The sequence below is a fragment of the Arachis ipaensis genome, chromosome B04, assembly GCF_000816755.2.
Source record: "Arachis ipaensis cultivar K30076 chromosome B04, Araip1.1, whole genome shotgun sequence".
Taxonomy (NCBI): Eukaryota; Viridiplantae; Streptophyta; class Magnoliopsida; order Fabales; family Fabaceae; genus Arachis; species Arachis ipaensis.
Genome location: NC_029788.2, coordinates 110,085,304 through 110,107,918, shown reverse-complemented (window position 1 = coordinate 110,107,918; position 22,615 = coordinate 110,085,304). Strand labels below are relative to the sequence as shown.

Here is a 22,615-nt window from a genome sequence, read left to right as displayed (position 1 = left end):
GTCTCAAAATATCTTATTTATAACATTATTCATATCTTTTAATACTCATCAATGGAAAAAAAACACCCATAATCACCATATCTTTTGGCATATTTTGCTATGCTCTTTGGACTATTCTATATAAGGCAAATATCATCCGTATATATTACTCGAATTAGATGCTTTAAAGTAAAAAATTTGATAAAATAATAAAGTGAGATATTAAATTTTGTAAAATATATGCTTTATTATCTTACTAAACTATAAATCTCGAATTCCAAACTTAAATTTGAGACGCGTAATAATTAATAGGCAAAATTAATTACATAGCTGCCACTTTGTCAACATTGGTGTAAGCTTGATATTGCTGATTGGCAGTGACAGTCTCCTAGACAGTGATGTTCATCAGCCAAAAAATTATGTGACACACGATAATTAATTTTTGATTATCCATTACGAACCGACTACCGACTGCAAATAATTATATTGATTTATTTGTCAAAGTAGATTTTCAGTAATCTTTGGATGTTTGTGTCGTTTTAATTGACTTAAAAGTCGTTCATAAGGATATTAAGCAAGTATTTTTTTTTAGCTACTCTTTAAAAAAAATTCACAAATAGAATAATTTTATTAAAAAAAGTTATAATTAAGTTTTAAATGTATTGATTGTATAGAAAAATATTTCTTCTAAGGGTAAGTATGATCCATCGATCCAATATATGATTCCATAGGTTATGGCGTCAATTAGCAATCATACAATAAAAGTAAAGAACAAGTCAAAGATTCTTGTTGCGAAATAAAACAATCAAATGCGTACTGGTACTGATGAACATATAGAATGTCAATTAATTTGCAGGGAATCAAAGCGAAGAGAGATTAGGAAAATAATTGTTTCTTTGTCTAATATCTTAACTAGTTGCTGGAGATTTATTTTAATTTCAACCAATATGTTGAAGCTGATTTGATTTTGGAGGCGGGTATTTTTAGGGTTTTGCCAATTAATGCTCCAAGCCTCCAACTTGGAATGAATCAATTGTCTTAGTTTAGTAAAATTTTTATTTTTTAAAAGTAGTTTATAAAAGTTAACTTTTAAAAAGATGGTTTTTTAATTTTTTTTTTTGAAAAGAAGAGTTCAACATAGAAGTGGAGCAATGTAAAATAAAGACATGAACGATAAGAACATAACAATTCCTATGTCATCTCCGGTATTGCCATCGACAACATGAGTTATTTACAACACCAATCCTTGACATATAAGAATGATTGTTTCACACAGTCATCAATCTCTGTTGTCTTACACTAAAAGATGGCCTCATTTCTGCGTAGCCAAATAGTCCAAATAATTGAGAAGAATCCAATTAGCCAATACTTGCGCCTCTCTTTATGTTTGATAAATTAAATTAAAAATAGTTTTTAATAAACACAAATGATATCAATTGTATTTGGTAAAATAGCTTTTAAATTTTAAAAATACTATAATAGACATAAATATAAATATTAAATTTAAAAATTAGTTAACATATGAAGTTATATTAGACTTATAAATTTTAAAAAATACAAGCCAATTTTAAAAAGCTCTATTTTAGGTGTTTTTAAAAGTACTCCAATTTTTTAAAAATTATAAACGCAAGTACATGATCTTTTTAATTTACTAAACACAAATAAAAAACTTAAACTTTTAAAAAACACAAATATCTTTTAAAAAATTTTTTCCAAATCAAACCTTAGACTCATAGTTAAATAGTTAATGAATAGAGTAAACAAATTTGCATGTGTCTCCACTTTGAACCAAGCTAGCATTCATCCTTTATTATGGGTATGGCAAAATATCACAGATTTTAAGGGCCAAATAATTGCATCAATTAAAATAATCTAGCCCCTACATATCCTACCATGGCATGGCCTAATCGACAGGATAATTAAATGAGAACAAAAAAATTATGAATTTAATATTTATAATTCAAAAAAAATTTCTGTGAAAATTTAATTTGAAAAATAAAATGTGAGTGCAAAAATATAATCAATTGCGGAAAAATGCGTATCAGCGTTAAAATTAATTGTACCGGCTTAAATCTGTCCGATACTGCGAGTAATAAAATTAGAATTGTAAAAATAGCAAGAAAAATATTTAGAATAGAAATTCGGATACTTATTTTAAAGATTTTGGTCTAAGGTAGGGCCAACCGGCTCAAAATTGCAAATAGGTCCATGTTGTAATCCTCATTTCATCACTATTCACTCTCATTTCAGTCTTGAGACTGAGAGAGAGCACGTAGAGAGGAGAAGAAAGGAAGAGAGCAAACCCTAAGTTATTATTCACTATAATTTTCATCTCTCATAACTTTCAATCTGTAGTTCCAATTGACGAGCCATTTGTGGCTATGCATTGTTCTCCTCATCCTCTTCAATTCTATTAACTATTGTGGTGAGTAAATCCGAAATTCTTGCTCCATTTTCGAGTTCCCCACTGAATTCATGTTTTTAGTATATGTGAGTTGAAATTTTGTGATTTTGGTTCTTTAGGGGGTACTCTAGCATAGATTTCAAGTGGGCTGAGGTGAGAAAGCTTTTTTCCTTTTGAATTTTCTAATTCTATGAACCCTACGTTGAGAAAATTGTATTTTTTGTGTGAATAGCTTAATTGTTGAGAGCTTGGATGCTTGGTTGATATTGGTGTGAATTTGAACGCTTGAGTTGATTACGGAGCGCTTGGTGGGAGCTTGGTGGATTGGTATAGCTTGGATTCGTCCGGAGAGAAAATTCGAGAATTGAAAAACACCGTCGTTGATAAGGTACAAGTTTTGATTTCGGGTAGGCATTATATAAAATTATGTGAATACCTAGGTTAATTGCCCCTAGGTTTTGATGATAAATTATGCGTTAGTACAATTTTGTGCATTGAATACTTGGTGTATAATATGTGTTGGTTTGAATGAAACTGGATATGAGATTATGGATTTATTTCCTATTATGATGATGATTAATGTAAAAATTGGGTCGGAGGCCTGATAAAGTAAGAAATTCCTTATTTGGTAAGTTGAGGTAAGAATCGGTGTACCATGTTGTAAATTGTTGGAAATAATGTAATGAGTTGGATGATTGATTTGGTTTGATTGTGAATGTTGGAACTATGAGGGTTGTGTGTTGTTGTTGTAGATGGAATGTACAAAATGAATTAAAATGGGGTTTGGTTAGGCTTGAAATAGTTGGAAATTGGTGAATGAGTGCTTGAAAGGTTTAGAAATAGTATGGAAGTGGTTTGAATCAAATTGGATTGAAGAATTGGTCAAAATGAGTATTTGTGTAAATTGGGTAAGAATTAATTTTTTAACCAACTTCGACGAGGCATAACTTGGCACTTCGACGAGCCATAACTTAGTGTTCGATACTTGGATTTGAATGAAATTTACCTTAAATTAAAGGTGATGATGAAAGCTTTAAATCGGTTTAAGAATGAAGGAAAATAGAATTTTGTAGAGGAAGTTATAAATGATTGAAAATTGATGTTAAAAACCGGATTCTGCAGAAGTTGCAGAAAACTGGGATCGCGTACGCACAACCTATGCATACACACAAAAGCCAAGTCATGCGTACACACAACTCATGCGTACGCACGACCTGCATTTAAAAAATGAACAATTTTTGTGCGCGTTTTCGCGCATACGCGCAAAGGTGAACTCATGCGTATGCACAAGGCATGCGTACGCTGACTGCCCTATTTTTTAGATAATGTTAATTTTAACTGTTTTTTCTTATCCAATATGTGTTTTCACCTCTGTAACCCCTGTTTAAGGTCCAAAACTAGTTTTTAGGCTCTGGAATGAGTGAGAGTATATTGAAGGCATTAAATTAAATTATTCAAAAATCTTAGTGAGAATTTAATTTAGAAAATAAAATGTGAGTGCAAAAATATAATCAATTGCGGAAAAACGCATATCGGCGTTAAAATTAATTGTACCGGCTTAAATCTGTCCGGTACTGCGAGTGATAAAATTAGAACTGTAAAAATGATAAGAAAAATATTTAGAATAGAAATCCGGATACTTATTTTAAAGATTTTGGCCTAAGGTAGAGCCAACTGACTCAAAATTGCAAATGGGCCCATGTTGTAATCCTCATTTCATCACTATTCACTCTCATTTCAGTCTTGAGAGTGAGAGAGAGCACGTAGAGAGGAGAAGAGAGGAAGAGAGCAAACCCTAAGTCATTATTTACTATAATTTTTCATCCCTCATAACTTTCAATTTATAGTTCCAATTGACGAGCCATTTGTGGCTACGCATTGCTCTCCTCATCCTCTTCAATTCTATTAACTATTGTGGTGAGTAAATTTGAAATTCTTGCTCCATTTTTGAGTTCTCTACTGAATTCACGTTTTTAGTATATGTGAGCTGAAATCTTGTGATTTTGGTTTTTTAGGAGATATTCTAGCATAGATTCCAAGTGGGCTGAGGTGAGAAAGCTTTTTTTCCTTTGAATTTTCTAATTCTATGAACCCTAGATCGAGAAAATTGTAATTTTTTTGTGAATAGCTTAATTGTTGAGAGCTTGGATGCTTGGTTGATATTGGTGTGAATTTGGACGATTGGGTTGATTACAGAGCGCTTGGCATTAAATTAAATTATTCTCGAATAAACTTTTGGTTAAACCGGATGACATAGGATTCGTCCCGCCCGCGGTGAGGACGGTGATATTATACCGCTCACGAGTTAATGGAGTTGATAATTGATAAAAGATTGGGATTAATGAACCTAACCTTGATAAATTGATAACGAATTGGGGAAGTTGAGGATTCTCTTCGATTATACGTTTATAGAGGTGAATGGGGATTATGATGAAATTATGATTGAAGTGTGACGGGCACTATATCCCAAGAATGTTGCTCTAAACAACAGATGGGGTTATACAGAATTATGAGTTAGGATTGTGATTATAATGGAATTGAATTGACTTGAGGCTTAGATCAAAAAGCAAGTGATTATGTGAGCATTAGGATGAAAGCTAAGATTGAAAAGTGTGACGGACACTATATTCCAAGAGTGTGACAGGCACTATATCCCGGAATGAATAGACGAGTTGAGGTTGAGTATAACACCCTAATATTCAAATCCTTATGCTCGAGTCATAAGTCAATGATATTACGGTGGTACGACTCTCAAGTGGATTTTTAATATATAAATATAGGTAATTTCGAAAGGAGTATTAATCGAGAAGCCTGAAAAGAGTAGAAATAAAATCGCGAAGACGTATCACTCACGTTTCGACAACAAAAGATAAACCGTGAAGCCGAAAACGATATACGGACAAGGCGTAGAGGAGATTAAGAGATAGGTAACAGATGGATATATATAACATAAGTAAATAGCCACTAGTCGCGACCCGCGAAGTTTAGGCCGGCTAGGGTACAGCATGAAAGTAGATGACAACAGTATATCCTAATCTCTCCCAAAGGAAACATAAGAGCCTCTATAGGCAAGTTCCAAAAGAGTTCAATACATAATATAATCTTTTCAAAATAAAGGTGGAGAGATTCTAATCATAACACAAAGTAGAGAAAATAAAGATCTTCGCCGTCTCTCAGACGACCCACAACTCACTTCTGAGCACCTGGACCTGTATCTGAAAAACAAGAGATATATACGGAATGAGAACCCCGGGCCCATGGGTTCCCAGTACGGTAAAAGTGCCAAATAAATACAATGCACTGCAATAAAAACTCACTAAGCATCCTAAACTTCTTCACCAATTATTCATCCTAGGTTCTCGCTAATCCATGAATAGGCAACTGTCATAAGGGAGTGCTAAATCTAATTCATGTTTCACATGTTTCCCAACTCGCTGACTCTTCCACGAATCAGACTCAGAATTATAAGCAAAACCATCACCAGTTGTTCTGCCTCAGCAATTCTATATCAACGCATCATCCCAGGCGGGTGTTTAAAAGCTCAACCTGGAGCGAGTGGATTCACCACTACTGCCGCTACTACCCAGGCGTCACCATCTCTGACCTGGAGCAAGTGGGACGAACCACAACCCTTGCTACTACCCAGGTATCTTAAGCATTGACCCGGAGCAAGCAGAACGAACCACAACCCTTGCTACTGCCCAGGTATCTCAAACATATATTCATTCAATCTCAATTCATATTATAAATCCTCATTGTTATGAAATCTCAAACATTAACCTGGAGCAAGTGGGACGAACCACAATCCTTACTACTACCTAGGGATCACAAATACACATTTATTCAAAACTCCATAATTAAACTCATTTATCATAAACATCCTTTCCCGTCTCATATCCGGAGCAAGTGGACAACGCCACTGCCTACTACCCGGGGTCACCCATCACATTTCAACCTTTTTCATTATTATCCATTTAACACATTCATTCATTATTCATATATGCATTTATACTCAGCCATAAACATTAATGGCTTTACCGTAACCCGGCAATAACTCAGCCATCCGGCCCATGGTTCAATCAAGAACCGGCCATTTATCAATAATTATAGCCTTTCGGCTCATGGCATACACGGTACTTCCACCGTCATCCTCCATATCTCATATAATCATATCTGATCATCATTGATCATAACCTTTTCCCTTGCTTCACTTGCAAGTTACCACATCTCCTAGCTCCTTCCTCATTGCTAGGCATACCATAATGATTTAATACATAAGGGGTGAGATCGGAGGCTTAAAAGTATGAGATTTGGCTTTAAAAACTCAAAAATCAACTTTGGCATGAAAACAGGGCCACGCGTACGCGCACTCCACGCGCACGCGTGGATGGCCAAAAACTCATCGACGCGCAAGCGCCATACGCGCGAACGCGCGGGTTGAAAAATATCCAAACGGCGCGCAAGCGTCAGCCACGCGTACGCGTGGGTGCTCTTGCGCCCAGGCACAAAACTGGCACAACCCTGGCACAACTCTCTGGAAAATAGCTGGGCATTTGGTGCAGCGCATCGTCGCGCCCGCGCACACCACGCGCACGCGTGGATGGTGCTTTCTGGAAGAACGGCGCGTACGCGCCAAGTGCGCCTACGCGCGTGGGGTTGTTCTGCTAAAAAATTTTCTAAGTTAAAAGCTGCAGAATTTACAGATTCAACCCCCAATCTTCCGACGGATATAACTCTCTCATTTTAAATCGTTTTTCACCCGTTCTTCGAACGGCATGGACATCCCGGATCCAATTTCATTTCTAAACAGATTTGGCAGAAAACAAAGATCCGTAGTCCAGGTTATGTCCCGTCAAAGTATGCCCAAAAAACATGTTTTCATACAAAACCACAAAGTGCCATTTTCAAAACAAGCCATTTTCAACTCTTTTCAAAATCAATCAAAATATGCCAATTTCAGCCCTTTCTTTGAAATCAATCAAAATATACCAAAATCAACATCAAGCCTCCTCAACTCGCACATTGACACTTTCTCAAACTCAAACACATTTATATATCATATACTCTTCCTCATGCCAAATTTCAACAACACTATTTCCAATCAACCATCATTATACATAATCAATATCGTACTCGCTATCACGTGGCTTCACCCACGAATCAACCTTAATCATTCCTCAAGCATATATCACGACATACATATCTCTAATGCATCATCATACCATCAAGGCATCAATAATCATAATCACATATACGACCATATAATATATCTCAACCAAAACCAACATACCTCATCTATATAATTTCACCCAAATTTACCAAATTCCACACCTTAACTCCTCAAACCTTATTATTCAATAACCAACCCAATCATTCATATATTCATTATCTGAAATTCATCCAATCACTTGTGTCATCATACAATGCACACATCAACTTACCTTTCTTACCTTTTTCCGGCCTCCGGCCCAAAATTCACGGCCTCCGGTTCTATGGAAGTCTTCACCAACCTTAGCTCCAAGCCTCACCAAAGCTCCTCAAGCAATACCAATCTCCCAATTGTGCACCAACATCACCAAATACACTAACATAACCAATATCACATACATACATCAACCTAGGGCTCATAAAAATGACAAATCACAAGGGTTTGAGCACTTCTTACCTCAGCCCATATGAAGTAGGGATAGAACCCACTTAGAATCCATGTTGGAGTATCCTTAAACACTCAAAATCACAAGATTTCAATACTAATTATCCAAAAACGTGTAACAGTGGAGAATTTCGAAAATTGGGCAGAGATGAATGGAATACTCACCACAAAACTTAGATAGAATTGTAGAGGATGAGAAGAGCGACGCGTGGCTATAATCAATTTCCTCAGCTGTAGTACCGGACAGATCTCAGCCGGTACTGCCGGTCAAAATTTCACTGCGCGCTTTTACGCAGAAAACTATGTTTTCCGACTCGGAAAAATTCACTGAATCCAAATATCATATTTAAATTATCAAATTCCAATTGCCAAATCTTCCAACCATATTCGCTCTTATTTAACTTATTATTTAATTAATTTCGGTTAGACCGGGTATTACATTGAGGATTTCCTCTCTCATGGCGTAATTATAATTGAGAAGACATTATGATTGACATTGTGAGGACGGTGGTTTGATCCCGCTCATGGATAGACAAGCTGAGGTTAAAGATTCCCTCTCTTGTTGTGGTGAACAAGCTTGAGGTTGAGGATTCTCTCTCTTATCGTATCGAGGAGTTGGAAACAAGGTTGAGGATTTCTTTCAATTCAATTCTGTATTATTAATTTGATTTTTGGTTATGATTAAGATTATGTTTGATGGAAATAAGATTTGGATTGATGTAGTGAGGACGATGGCTTTGTTCCGCTTATGAATAGGCAAGTTGAGATTGAGGATTCTCTCTCTTGCTGCGATAGACAAGTTGAGGTTGAGGATTCCCTCTCTTGTTGCAATGAGCAAGTGGGGTTGAGGATTTTCTCTCTTGTTACATTAGAAAATTGAATGGAGAAGATTGAGGATTCCCTTCGATTCAATTTCTGGCTGTGGTATGAACGAATTAGGTTGAGGATTCCCTTCTAAAAGATTGAGAATTTTCTTTGTGTAGAGAGACGATATCCGGGTTAGCTACTAAATGTGTCGAGTTCTGCCAGTTTAACCGACAGGTGAGCTCATGGCTAGTAGGGCAGGCATGCATCATTTGCATTTGTGTGTATTGATTGGGTGTGCATCTTGTATTTGGCTTTTCTTGTTGAATAATTGTATCTATATGCTATTTGAGCTAATTGCTTTATCTGTTTTCTCTATTTATGTATTCTTTGTATTGTTTTGTATGTGTTTAAACAACTGAGAGATCCCTTATGCTGACAATGGTGACGCTGAGAGTTGTTCCTGATAAGAATATGGTGATTGGAAGTTTGTGAATAACTGAGTTTTGATATTGAATTACGTACTGAATCATAGCTGATGGACTGTGATATAGAAAAGAGAAAGGATGAGAGATGTTGTGAAGGACTGAGATTATGAATTACTAGTACAGTGAAATTCTTAGCTTAATTACCCTATTTTTTTATTAGTGTGACCCCAGGCTTGGATATAAATTGTTGGAGTTTAGGATTGCTTAGTAAGTTCCTATAGTTTTACATTGTCTTTACTTGGAACTGTTATCTTACTGGGAACCTTCGAATTCTCACCTATTGTAGGATTTTGTTGTTTTCATATGCAGGACATGATGCATCTCGTTGAGCGTTCTTGACTCTTTCTGGGAAGCAAAGACTTTCTTTTGGGAGTTATATTTTGTACCTAGTTTATATATATTCTCCACTTTGTATAAGTAATTGTGTATCCCTCTTAGAGGTTTTACTTTAAAGAAATAGAATTGTATTTTGAGTATACTTATAGTTTGTAATACTTTTTAGTCGGCCTTTTTTCGCAAATCAAGATTAGTACTTGTTATGTATTTCTTTCAAAATTCTATGCGTGTGTCTATATATATATATATATCTTCTATTTTCTGATATCGACGTCTTTATCATTACGGACTCTTAGTATATTATTATATCCTTTGTATATATGTATCAGTACATTTTTGTTTTAGAAATTGTAATATTTTACCACTTTTGATTTACAATTATAGCATAAAAGCTTGTGTGGTAGAATGTTACATTAAATAAGTTTTTTTTTTATTTATCTTATACTATTTTTTTGTTTTTTTGAAGGATCACAAAGATTAAACACTAGACATTTTAATTATAAAAATTTTAATATCATATCATAAAATTATTTTTTTAAAAGATTAAGTCGATAAAAAAGGTACATAAATAAATTATATCTTTTAAAAGTATCTAATGAGAGGTACGTATAATTTGATTGAATCTCCTGGAACTTGAACTTGATATAAGTGGTTGGGGAGGATGAAGATTATTTGGAGAGGAAGTAATTGTGCGCTCAAGTAGCTATGATAAGGGTCTGTCTAAAATCAGCTCAAGTCTTTTGAGCTTATCTGATGCACCATTTAATTTAAAGCATTGGATTAAATTGATAAACGATCTAACAGTTTATATTTAATTTATTTAAATTTATTAAAAATTACATCAAAAGATACAAATCTTTTGATATTTTAAAATTCTCCCTGTATAAAATTTGAGAACTAAACCCTAATTTTACCTGCTTGTTGTCTTCTTCCTCCTGGCCATTATCCTCCGCTTCTTCCCCTACCTTCTTCTTCACCAGATACCTTCATGTTTCAACTCAAATTCTCAATTTCATTCAAATTCCTTTGAATTGTTTCAGACGCAGTGCCTCACCACAACAAGGACCACCTCTCATCCCTCAAATCCTTCTTCGTCCCCTCCTCCTCCGCCCAAAACCGTCGATGATGTTTGAAAAGACATGAACCTAACCCACTGTGACAGAGACTCACCTCAATCTAATCACCGCCTGTTCGAGAAAATGACCATTGAGGCTTTCCTCTAAAAAAGCGTTGCCGTCACGAATGACGACATCACCGTTGTTGCTCCTTTTTATAATCTTCATCCTGTTCCTCATCAGTTCTCGCAGGTGTCCGCCGTGGAAGGCTCATCCTCCTCTGCGACTGAGCCTTTTGCCAATGGGATGCTGCAGTGGCAAGTGGAGTCCCAGCAACCTCTTCAGCATCAGGAGGAGGCGATGGTGGTGGAGGAGGAGTTGTAGCTGCGGTGGCAAAGGGGAAGAGAAGGGTGGTGGAGGAAGCAGTGGACAAGGCCACACTTCAATGAGTCTGCTCCTAGGTTCAGGGAACGCAAACAGGTACTTACCCCCTTTTTTAATTTTTTTTAATGAAGTTTCATTTTTTATATAATTCTATTTGATGTTTGGAAAATAGAGATTCTTGTTTTGGTTTTTTCTAAGGCCATCCTTCTTGTATCTTGTTTGCCGGAACTTTATGTCAGGAAGCCAGAATGCTTAATTGCCATCGTAGAGTTATGTGTGAAGCTGCCAAAAAGTCATTGAAAGAGAAGAAACTGCACATTGGTCCATGGAAGAAGAGTGGATTCATGCAACTAAAGTGGTCAGGCTTCAATCAAACATTGACTTTAGCAAATTCCATGGGTGATATTCCAGCTAATGAACCTTACCTGAGAATTTCTGGTGCTCCTACTGTGCTAGTCACATGAAAGTAATTGAGTTAGGTGAAGGTTGAATCCCAATGGTGGCTTTTGCAGAAGGATTTTGAATTGAGACCTTGTAGTAGAAACTCATAATTTAATGTTTCAAGTTATGTAATAGAAACTCTGTTTTGTGTTGTAAATGGTTTGGTCTAATTTGATCAAGGTCAATTTACGTGTATGAGACATAAGCTTTGCACTATTATCATGATGAGTGCCAACAGATACCAGGAAAAAAAATTAAAGCAAAGAAGCTTTTGCAAAAGGGGTTTCAGTATGTTTTACTTGATACATGTGTCAATGAATCATTCAAATTTTCAAAACTTAATAGTTGACCAAAATTACAAAAACTCAATAGTTCTATACTTCAGGAATAGTTGGTAAAGAAGGCAGCCATTTTCTGCAATCTCGTTATACAAGACTTTCCCATAGTGCTTTCTGCATGATGAAATGAACAAAAGCTCTCTCCCTTTATATAAAGAGCTTTAGGTCAATTTTTTGGTTGAAGGTCTTCTTAACGTGCATGCCATCACACACAATTCATTCTTATTTTGACTTCTAATATATATATATATATATATATATATATATGAGAGCTTCTTTAGATAAGATTTCAAGTTCTAAGTCCATTACTTCTCAAATATTATTATTAACAGAAAGTCAGAAGCCCCTTTTGGCATTAAAATCAGAAGTCCTTTTGTACTTCATTCTTGACACTAAAATACTTTATCATCTGTATTTTCAATTAATATATGAATTGTTCAAATACATTGATTTTCTCTAATAAATCCAAAAATTTATTTAAAAGATATTAATTTTCTAATCTACTAGTACAAAATTTCTGCAGAGGGGATAGGAAAATGCATAAAAACTACTTGGCAAATGACTCCCTAAAGTAACACCATCAATAGTGAGGGAGACACTGTTAGAACACCTAAAAAACCTTGAAGTTTCTAAGCAGCAACTATTTTAGTTGAACACCTAGACTGCAGCCATAACTTGATTGCTTCATTTGTAGTAAAAAACCAGCCAGCCTTATGAGTAGCCTCATGAAATGGAGCATTAAGTTCCCTCAAATGTGATTCGAAGACACTAGCAAAACCTTTATCTGCAAGCTTGTGTTTCCCATCAACACCAACTTTTTCCATACCTAAGGCACAATCAACCATATATATTCAAGATTCTTTGATATAGATCCAACTCTGCCTCATCATCATCATTTGCCCCTGAAATTTAAGCTTCAGAAAAATTCATAAAAACAAGTACCAAAATTGAATATAAACATAAATCCAGAAATTAAAATTATGAACAGAAATCAAACAGCAATAACAAATAAAAAATAGAACATCATGAACATAAACATAAACCCAGAAATTGAAATCAGAATCATACAAACAAATACCACAACTGAATAGAAACATAAACCCAGAAATTGAAATCATGAACAGAAATCAAACAGCAATACCAAATAAAAAATATAACATCATAAACAGAAACATAAACTCAGAAATTGAAATCAAAATCATAAAAACAAATACCAAAATTTTTTAACCCTCATAAAGAGAACCCAAAAAATTTCAAAATAAACAAAACAAAACAACTAATTGAATGAAATGAATTGACTTCAACAAAACAGATTCATACAACAGAACATAAAAGGATAAAAAAAGGAGCTAAATCAAGCAAATTTCATACCCGAGGCTGAGGATCCATTGGAACACTGGAAGTGGAGCGATGAAGGGGGAGACGGAGCACCCCGGCGCAGATGACGATATTGACTCTCTGAGACCCACGCCACCGCTCTGAGGCTGAAGACGAACGACGCGAAGAGAGAAGAGGGATACTGAGAATGAATGAGACAATGAGGTGCTGGGCTGAGAAGAGAAAGAGGATGATACTGACGCCGGGTGAGGACCTGAGACCGGCAACGAATGCTTGATGCACGGCAGAGAACAGATTAATCGTAGAGTAGGTTGTGGTGATTAGTGGGTAGAGAGGCAACGAAGGTTACAGGTAAAATAAATTAGGGTTATCTATTATGAATTCTAAAAATATATGTGGTAAATATAAAAAATTGATAATTATTATTAAACCCCCATATGGGTTATATTTATAAATTAGTTATTGTGCATTTTTAAAAAGCTCAAAAGAGTTGAGCTTATTAAAGACAGACCCTATGATAATGACTAATTGTGAGTTATATAAATAAAAAGAATCAACCACTTTATATAGATATATATTTGGTATTAATAAAAAAATTGGTTATATTGCTGTAAAAAATATTTGCTTATATATTCTATAAAATTTGATTATTTCCTAGAAAATATTTGATTACTCTGATAAAATTGTGTGAACAAAATAATGTTATAAATATACATAATTACGTAGTACCAGCCATTACAAAAAGAATTGTATAAAGTACATTAATATTATGACGATTTTATAAAATCATTGTAATATTGTATCATTGAGCTTTTCCTCCTCCATGAAGCTTCTATGTTTATGGGACACTTTTTGTTTTTGTTTATCTTTTGATTTAAAAATAAAGTACTTCATGGACATAAATAATTAATCACCACATATTTCTATATATTTATATTTGTTGATTCACATATTTTCAACAAAGTAATTGTAAAGGATCTTGGACCATAAAATGAAAATGAAGAAAAAGATTTTGCAGTGATGCAGAGAGGACGACAGAAATTGAAATGAGTAAAATTGAATGAACTTTTGGTAAATTGCATTGTATAAAGCTCATACAATTCACACTCTTATATAATACTTAAATAGCCACTCTAACTGACACTTAACAACCCTTAACAAACTTAGTTAGAGTAACTGACTTGTAACAGATTCGGCTCTCATAATTAGTTTGTGAGAGTAACTGACTTGTAACAGACTCGGCTCTCATAATTAGTTTGTGTAAGTAACTCTAGTTGACTTGTAATTCAAGACACTAATTTTTCTATCTTAATATTAGAGGTGGCAAGTGGAAAAGTCCGCTCCGTCCCGCCAAAAACTCGTCTTTTGGCGAGATGGCCTGTCCCGCCCCACCTAGTGAGGTGATCCTATCCCATTCCATTCCGACTAATTGTGGGCTGGTGGGCTATTTTCAACCAAAATATAATTATAAATATTGTCTCCAAAGAAAAATAAACATAATCCATAACATAATTATAAAGGGTTAAGTACTTTTTTCGTCCCTAAGGTGTAGGGTGAAAATTAAAATCGTCCCCGACCTTTTTTTGTTATTAAAATTATCCTCAACATTACAAAACGTTATAAAATCATCCTTTTGTCCATAAACAACATTTTTAAGACAATTTTATCCTCTAAAAAAAACTCTTCCCTTCTCCACTAATCCCCAACCCCCTCAGACTTCATCATCATAACCAAGCTTCTTTCTCTCTCTCTTTCTTTCAGTCTCTTTCTCTCCCTCATGACTAACTCCTAACCACCTTCATCATTATCACCGAACCACTTTCTCTTTCTCTTTGTCCCAAACTCTTCCTCTTCATCACCACTAATCCCATTCATCTTCTCATCACCATCACCATCACCATCACCGTTATCACAATCACCATCACCATTATCTCAGAAACAAAGATTGAATCACAACACCATCACCATTATCCACGACGGAATTAAACGACTCTGGGAGGGGGCTGTTGTGACCAAAAAGGGGATGCCAAGTTCAGTTTTTGTCTCACTCCAAATTCGAAGGGTAAAACTACTTTCGCATGTCATGAATGACAGTTTTGATCTTCTCTCATGAAGTTTTTTGCGATGTTTTTAGCAGAAAAATTGTATCAGTGAGTATCTTTGAAAGAGATGATGAATTTTCTTGTAGTTGATTTGAACATCATCCTTTGCATTCACCTGAAGAATGAGAAGGGTGCTAAAGAAAAGAAAAAAAAAAGGTCGTTACTGAGATTTAATAGGGGGCTCTCTTTCTCTCTTTTTCGTTCTTCATTTTTTTTCTTTTTTTTTTTTAATTTTTAAAGAACATATACATGAGTTTTTTTTTTAATTTATGTTGTTGCTAATTTTGTGGATGTTGTTGTTGGATTATTGATTTATTTTGTGGTTAGATTTATGGTGTAATCATAGTAATGATAATGAGGCAGATTTATTTTATTGTTATGGTGTAACCATGGTGATGATGAAATAGGGTTTTATTTTTTTTTTTGGGAGCTAATGATGATGGTGGGATGGGATTTGGGATGGGTGGGAGGAAGGAAATCGGAGATGTGGGGAGGGGAGGTGGGAGAAGAGACGAAGAGATATTGGGAGTGGGGTGGGGTAGGTTTTGTTTTTTTAATATTATTTTTATTAATAGTTAAGGGTAATTTGGTCAAAAAAACATAATTGAAGTAAAAAATGACGATTTTATAACGTTTTGTAACGTTGAGGATGATTTTAATAATAAAAAAAGATTGGGGACGATTTTGATTTTGGCCTCAGACCTTAAGGACGAAAAAAGTACTTAACCCTAATTATAAATATTGTCTCCAAAGCAACATAAACATAATCTAAATAAAACACTCAATTTTCATCTTCATACTCTTGTAAGTTAGGTTGGAAAAAGTTGGGTTTTGGTTAAAAAATTGTAAAAATACCCCCTTGCCAAAAAAATTAATCCCAGCGGAAAAGCCCGCTCCGCCCCGCCAAAGCTCGTGGTTTAAGCGGTGCGAGTTAGGCGGGCTTTTGTTCTTTGGCAGTCCCAATTTCCAGCCCGGCCCATTTTTTTGGCGGGTTACGCGGGCTGGCCCAGTGGGTTTAGACCCGTTTCCACCCCTACTTAATATTAATTAACCAGTGTAATATATTTATTATCTATTACTAATTTTACAATAAAAAATATGTCGCATGTCACTCTTTGATTGCAACTGAAATAAACTTTTTCTTCCAAAATTAAAGAGTTCTCTTCTTTCTAATATATGTTTTCACTTCTCTTTCTTAAAATATTTATTACATATAGTTTGGAGAGAATACTAACACTACAAAAAATTCGTCGGATATCATCGGATTTACTGGCAGATTTACCAAAAAGATCCTCCGGTAATTTAATATGTTTACCCTAAGAATAAATCCAACGGTATAAACCTCGCCAGCAATTATTTACCGACGAATTTTTTTATCTACCACTAATTACCATCAGAAAATTTTTGCTGGTGAATTTTTCCCCCACGAATTTAACCGACTGTAAACTTAAATTTTAAATTTTTTAAAACTTTTGTTTAAAATTAATATATAATTTTAAATATCTAAAAATTTAATAATTTTTAAACTAATAAATCAAAAAATACAACCCTAATTAACTCAGAAAATAATTAACTCAAATAATAATAAACTTAAAAAATTAACAACAATAAATAATAAGTTAATAATTAACTCAAAAAATAATTAACTCAAATAATAATAAATTTAAAAAATTAACAACAATAAACAATAAGTCAATAATTAATTAACTCAGAAAATAAACAAGTTAAGATTAACCAGACAATTAACAACAATCAACTAATTAACTTAGAAAATAATTAATTCAAACAACACCAGAACAGAAATAAAAACAATGCAGTTGAAGATCTTACACTTGCAGATTCATTCGAATGAGCAACACCAAGTCATATTACTTCTTAACTTCTGTGTCGCCAATATTCTCACTTGAACTGATTTCAAACTGCATAATTATTATAGAATTTGAAATAAAATCGCAAAAACAGAATTAAAAATGAGAATAATAAGCACAAAATCATCAAAACAAAATTCAAAATCAGAACAAAATTTTAAATACAGAATCATCAAAATAGAATTAAAAAAATACTAAATCAAAATAGAATTAAAAAACCTTAAATCTAAACTAATACATGAACTAAATCTGAAAAATAGTTAAATCTCTAACACAAAAATATTCTAATTGCAAATTTTTAATACATAACAAATTAAAATTAGATGAATTAGGGTTTAGAGTTTAACTACCCAAAATTAATTAGTGAGTTACCTGGAGTCAGTAGCAGCGCAGAGGACTTTTCTAGCGTGGTGGCAACACGGACGACAAAGTGGCGGCGGCAGTGACCAACCGGCAGGGATGCATTAGGTTTTTTTTAAATAAATTGAAAAATAATAGGAGGAAAAAGGAGGACAACATACTTGGAGGAAAGAAGGAGGCAACTTCGGTGACACACGAAGCAACAGGGAGAGCGGTGGCAGCAGTGGCGGCAATAGCGTTGGCAGCAGTGGTGGTAATAGCGGTGGCAGCAGTGGCAGGAGCGATAAAAACGGCAGCGATAGAGCGATCAACGCGACACAAGGACACTACAGAAAAATGCTAATTACTATTGGATTTACCGGCAGAATAATAAAAATAATCTGACAGTATAAACCTTGCCGGTAACTCGTTATCGTTGGATTTTCTGTTCTGACGGTAACTTGCAGCGAAATTAGCGACGGAATATGATGGTTCAGGGATGAAAATCGGATGCATGTTACCATTGAAAAAAATCTGACGGTAATACCGGCGCCATTAGTTGAGACTTCGCGCCACTATACCATTGGTAAATCCGACGCTGACGACATTTTTTATTTTTTAAAATGAACCTGGATGATTGCTACCATCGAAAAATTTCGTCAGTAAATCCGACAGTTGATAAACCAATATTTTATGGTTTATCTTGTGCTCAATTGAGTGATTTTTATCAAGTTTTTGCACACTTATTCATACTAATTGCATGGTTTTACATTTTCCTTCCTAATTTTGTGCTATGATTGAAAACATACTTCTTTGGCCTTAAATTTGCTATGTTTAATCCCCTCTTATTACCATTCGATGCCTTGATATGTGTGTTAAGTGTTTTCAGGGTTTATAGGGTAGGAATGACTTAGAGGATGGAAAGGAAGCATGCAAAAATGGAAGGAATACAAGAAATTGAAGGAATAGCTATGTTGTCCAGCCTGACCTCTTCGTACTTAACTGACCATAACTTGAGCTACAGAGGTCCAAATGAGGCGGTTCTAGTTACATTGGAAAGCTAACATCTGGGGCTTCGAAATGATATATAATTTTTCATGGTTGCCCTTCAGATAAGCGACGCGCACGCGTGCATCTGCGAAAATTCAGCGTATCAGAATTCGCCCCCAGCAATTTCTGGGCTATTTTTGACCCAGTTCTCGACCCAGAAGACACATATTAGAGGCTGCAGAGTGGAAGAATGGGGGGAGGGGGACACTTCCCATTATTCACAATTTAGGTTTTAGATGTAGCTTTCTAGAGAGAGAGGCTCTCTCTTCTCTCTAGGTTTTAGGATTCCTAGTTTTATGCTTTTGAGTTGGATATTGAGAAGAGTTACTACCTCCGTTGAAGTCTTTATCATTCAAGTTTGTTTCCTATTCCTTTACTCTTTTTATTCCCCATTTACTTTGTTTAGAGTTATATGGATACCTTCGATTTTGGAATTAATTAATGCAAAGATACTTTTCTATTTAGTTTCATTATTTCTTGATTATTTTCAATTGAGTCCAATTATCATGTCTTCTCTTTACTCCCTTTACATGTATGCAAAATTGTCATCCATGTCAATGGAGTAGGCTTCCAACTTGGCTTTGGAGTTGATTAATATTTAATAGGAGACCCTTGAGTTGGAAGACTCAAGAGTTAATTTTGATTGAAAGTTGTTGGCTGGCTCTCTGGCCACTAATGCTAATCCTTCCCAAGGGAGAGGTGATAAACCACTATTTTATGGTTTATATTGTGTTTAATTGTGTGATTTTATCATGATCCTGACCCACTTATTCATTAAAATAGCATGCATTTATATTTCCTTCCTGAAATTATTACATGGGTGAAAACTGCTTCCTAGAGACTTTTAATTATACATTTTACTTCTCCTTTATTCCATTCGATGTTGTGATCTGTGTGTTAAGCGTTGCAGGCTTTATAGGGCAAGAATGAGTTGGAGATTGGAAAGGAAGCTAGCAAAAATGGAAGGAACACAAGAAATTGAGGAGATGACCAGCGAGAAGTGACGCGGCCGCATGGACGATGCGACCGCGCGGAGAAGATCAAATCGCAGTGACGCGGCTGCATAAATGACGCGACCGCGTGAAATGGAAAAGCACGAGCGACGCGGAGGTGTGGACGACGCGTCCGCGTGGCAAAGCAGAAACGCGAATGACGTGTCCGCATGAGCGACGCGATCGCGTGACGTGCGCGATCTGCATAATTTACAGATTCGCTGGGGGAGATTTCGAGCCCTATTTTGACCCAGTTTTCGGCTCGGAACAGCATACTAGAGCCAGAGAACAAGCAGAAACCAAAGAACATTCATTCTACAAAAAGTTTTAGTTTTTAGATCTAGTTTTGGCTCCTCCCCTAGGTTTTCTCTCTACACATTCATAGTTTTTAGGATTATCATTTTAAATTCATAGTTTGGGATATTGAGAAGAGTTATTACCTCATCAAGACTTCGTCATTCTAGTTCGTTTTCTTTACTTGGTCTTACTCTTCCATGTTCTTTACTTTGTTTAATTTTACCATTGGAATATTCTTAGGGTTATTTAATACAAGAATCACTTTTATTTTTTATTGACTATTTTAACTTTATTTACAATGTCTCTCCTTAATTCCTTTTTATATGCTATAAACTTTACCTTTACAATGAGTGAGTAGTGCCCTAACTTGATGGGGAATTGATTGAAAAGAACCCTTGAGTTGGAAGGCTTGAAAGAAAAATTGTAATTGGGTTTATGGTTGGATTGCCTTCTAATCACTAACACCAATCCCTTTTAATTAAGTGGATTGCAACTTGTGAATGGACGTAGCATTCCAACTTGTTTAACTTTCCTTCACCTAGTGAAGGATAACTAAATAGGATAACCTTTAATTGTCAATTAATCCTGAGAGCATTCCAACAATAATAGGGATTCCAACTAATCAATTCCCAGTCAAGGCTTTTATTTACATTATTCAAATTCACCAATTTAATTTCCTGTTTGCCCAATTCAAACCTTTTTAAAAACCTCTGATTAATAAAATAGCATACTTTTCTGCAACTCGTTGGGAGACGACCTGGGATTCATACTCCCAGTATTTTAATTTCAATTTTCTGTGACATCTTTCTAAATTGAGGAGCAGATTTCCGACGAATTAAGAACTATACTTGCAACGTATATATTTTAACAATTTTTAATTTGCCAATTCTGCACACCATCAATTTTTGGCGCTATTGCCGGGGAGTTGCAATAGAGTACTAAAGTTATTAATTAGAATTTATTTATTTGCATTTTATTTTATTTTGCTACTATGAGCTGCATATTTCTTTCGTCAAATGACGCGTTCACTTCCTGATCCGCGCTTGCTAATATTCGATCCTGAAATTGAAAGGACTATTTCACGAATAAGGTGAGCTTGGCGTCGGTTAGTCCGCTCTGAGGGCGGATCTGAAAGTGAACTTGAGGAAGAAACCAGCTCCCATTCTACTGATTCGGTTGATTCACGTGCAGATGACATGGCAGCTAGGAGAGTTACCATCCAGGAGGAAGGAGCCCCTGATTTTACAATGCAACCGTTTCAAGCGCATCACCCAGCAGTGGCTATAGATTTTGAAATAAAAATCGCATTGCTCAATTTAATGCCCAAGTTTCATGGCTTACCTGCTCAAGAGCCTATCAAGCACCTGAGAGATTTCCAGGCAGCCTGTTCTACTGTCAGGCGAGATGGTACAGATGAAACTTCAATTCTGCTGAAAGCTTTCCCGTTTTCTCTTGAGGGAAAAGCAAGAGAGTGGTACTACACTCAACCCCTAGCAAATGTATCCAACTGGGATACGCTCAGAAAAGAGTTTTTGGAGAAATTCTTTCCATCTGAAGTTACTGATAAACTGAGGAAAGACATTTCCACTATTGTTCAAGATGACAACAAGACTCTCTTTGAATACTGGGAACGCTTCAATAATCTTCTAGAAGCATGCCCCCACCACATGATTGACAAGATAGTGTTACTCAGCTATATCACACAGGGTATGAGGCCCCAAGATAAGACCACATTGGAAAGTGCTAGCAATGGGTCTATGAAGAAGTACAAGACCACTGATGAGGCATGGCAATTGATCAGTGACTTAGCTGAATCTACTAGGAATCACAGACAGAAGCAAGGCCGTTCAAAAGCTGTTGTAGAGGTATCCTCTAGCAGAGAGACTGCTGCTCTAACTCAGAGTATTTGTGAAATGACCAACTTGCTGAAGCAGATGCAATTGAATCAACAACAAGTTCAGCAAGCTCAACCTCCTTCACCACAGCAAAACCAACAGTTAGTCCCACAGAAAGTTTGCGAAATTTGTGCTGATTATAGCCATTATACTGATGAATGCCCGCAACTCCAACAGGAAGACAACATGGTGGCATCCACTCAGAACTTCTATGACCGCCCCAACCAAGGGTACAATCAAGGTGGAAATCATAACCATGGATGGCAGGACAATTCTAACCAGAATTGGAGGGACAACAATAATAGAGGAGGCAGAGATAATCAGAGAAATCAGAGGTGGAATAATAATAACAACAGGCAGCAGAACCAACCTTACAGAGCACCTCACCTGAGACAATCCCAAGGACCACAGAATACCCAACAGCATACCTCTCAATTTACTCATTCTTCTTTATCTCCTAATGAAGAATTACTACAATCTTTTGAGCGGAGGCAACAGACCATGGAAAATAACATTATGAATAACATTAATGCCAGTCTGAATGGTCTGACCTCTACTTTGCAAGCTCTTATTTCATAGATTGGATCAATGCAAAATTCCAGTAACCAACCTTCAAGCTCCACTAGAATCCCCTCTCAACCATTACCCAATCCAAAGGGAGGCATTAATGCCATCACCCTGAGGTCCGGAACCACACTGCAGGAGAGGAATCAGGAGGAGCCAAGCTCACCAGAACACGCCTCAGCTGAAGAGGTAGTAGAAATAGAAGATGCTGAAGAGGAAGAGGACATACATGACATAGCTAAAGAAGAAGAATTCCAACCACAGGAGGAAGCACCAAGAGGCGCAGAC

General features: G+C 35.7%; 1 protein-coding gene and 1 long non-coding RNA gene across 3 annotated transcripts; one reads left to right on the top strand and one right to left on the bottom strand.

The window, feature by feature from the left end:
* On the top strand, nt 10,559-11,886 carry LOC107639612. 2 transcript variants are annotated; one of them, XM_016343160.2, is made up of 2 exons: nt 10,559-11,199; nt 11,343-11,804. In XM_016343160.2, exons 1-2 carry the CDS (start codon nt 10,907-10,909, stop codon nt 11,401-11,403), a joined length of 354 nt encoding a protein of 117 aa, XP_016198646.1. In that variant the 5' UTR covers nt 10,559-10,906; the 3' UTR covers nt 11,404-11,804. The 2 variants fall into 2 exon arrangements, with proteins under 2 accessions (XP_016198646.1, XP_016198645.1); XM_016343159.2 differs by having other exon boundaries at nt 10,560-11,199; nt 11,330-11,886.
* On the bottom strand, nt 12,270-13,628 carry LOC107639613. The gene is made up of 2 exons (XR_001620232.2): nt 13,254-13,628; nt 12,270-12,796 (listed from the first exon to the last, which is right to left on the bottom strand). It is a non-coding gene; the product is annotated as an uncharacterized LOC107639613 (long non-coding RNA).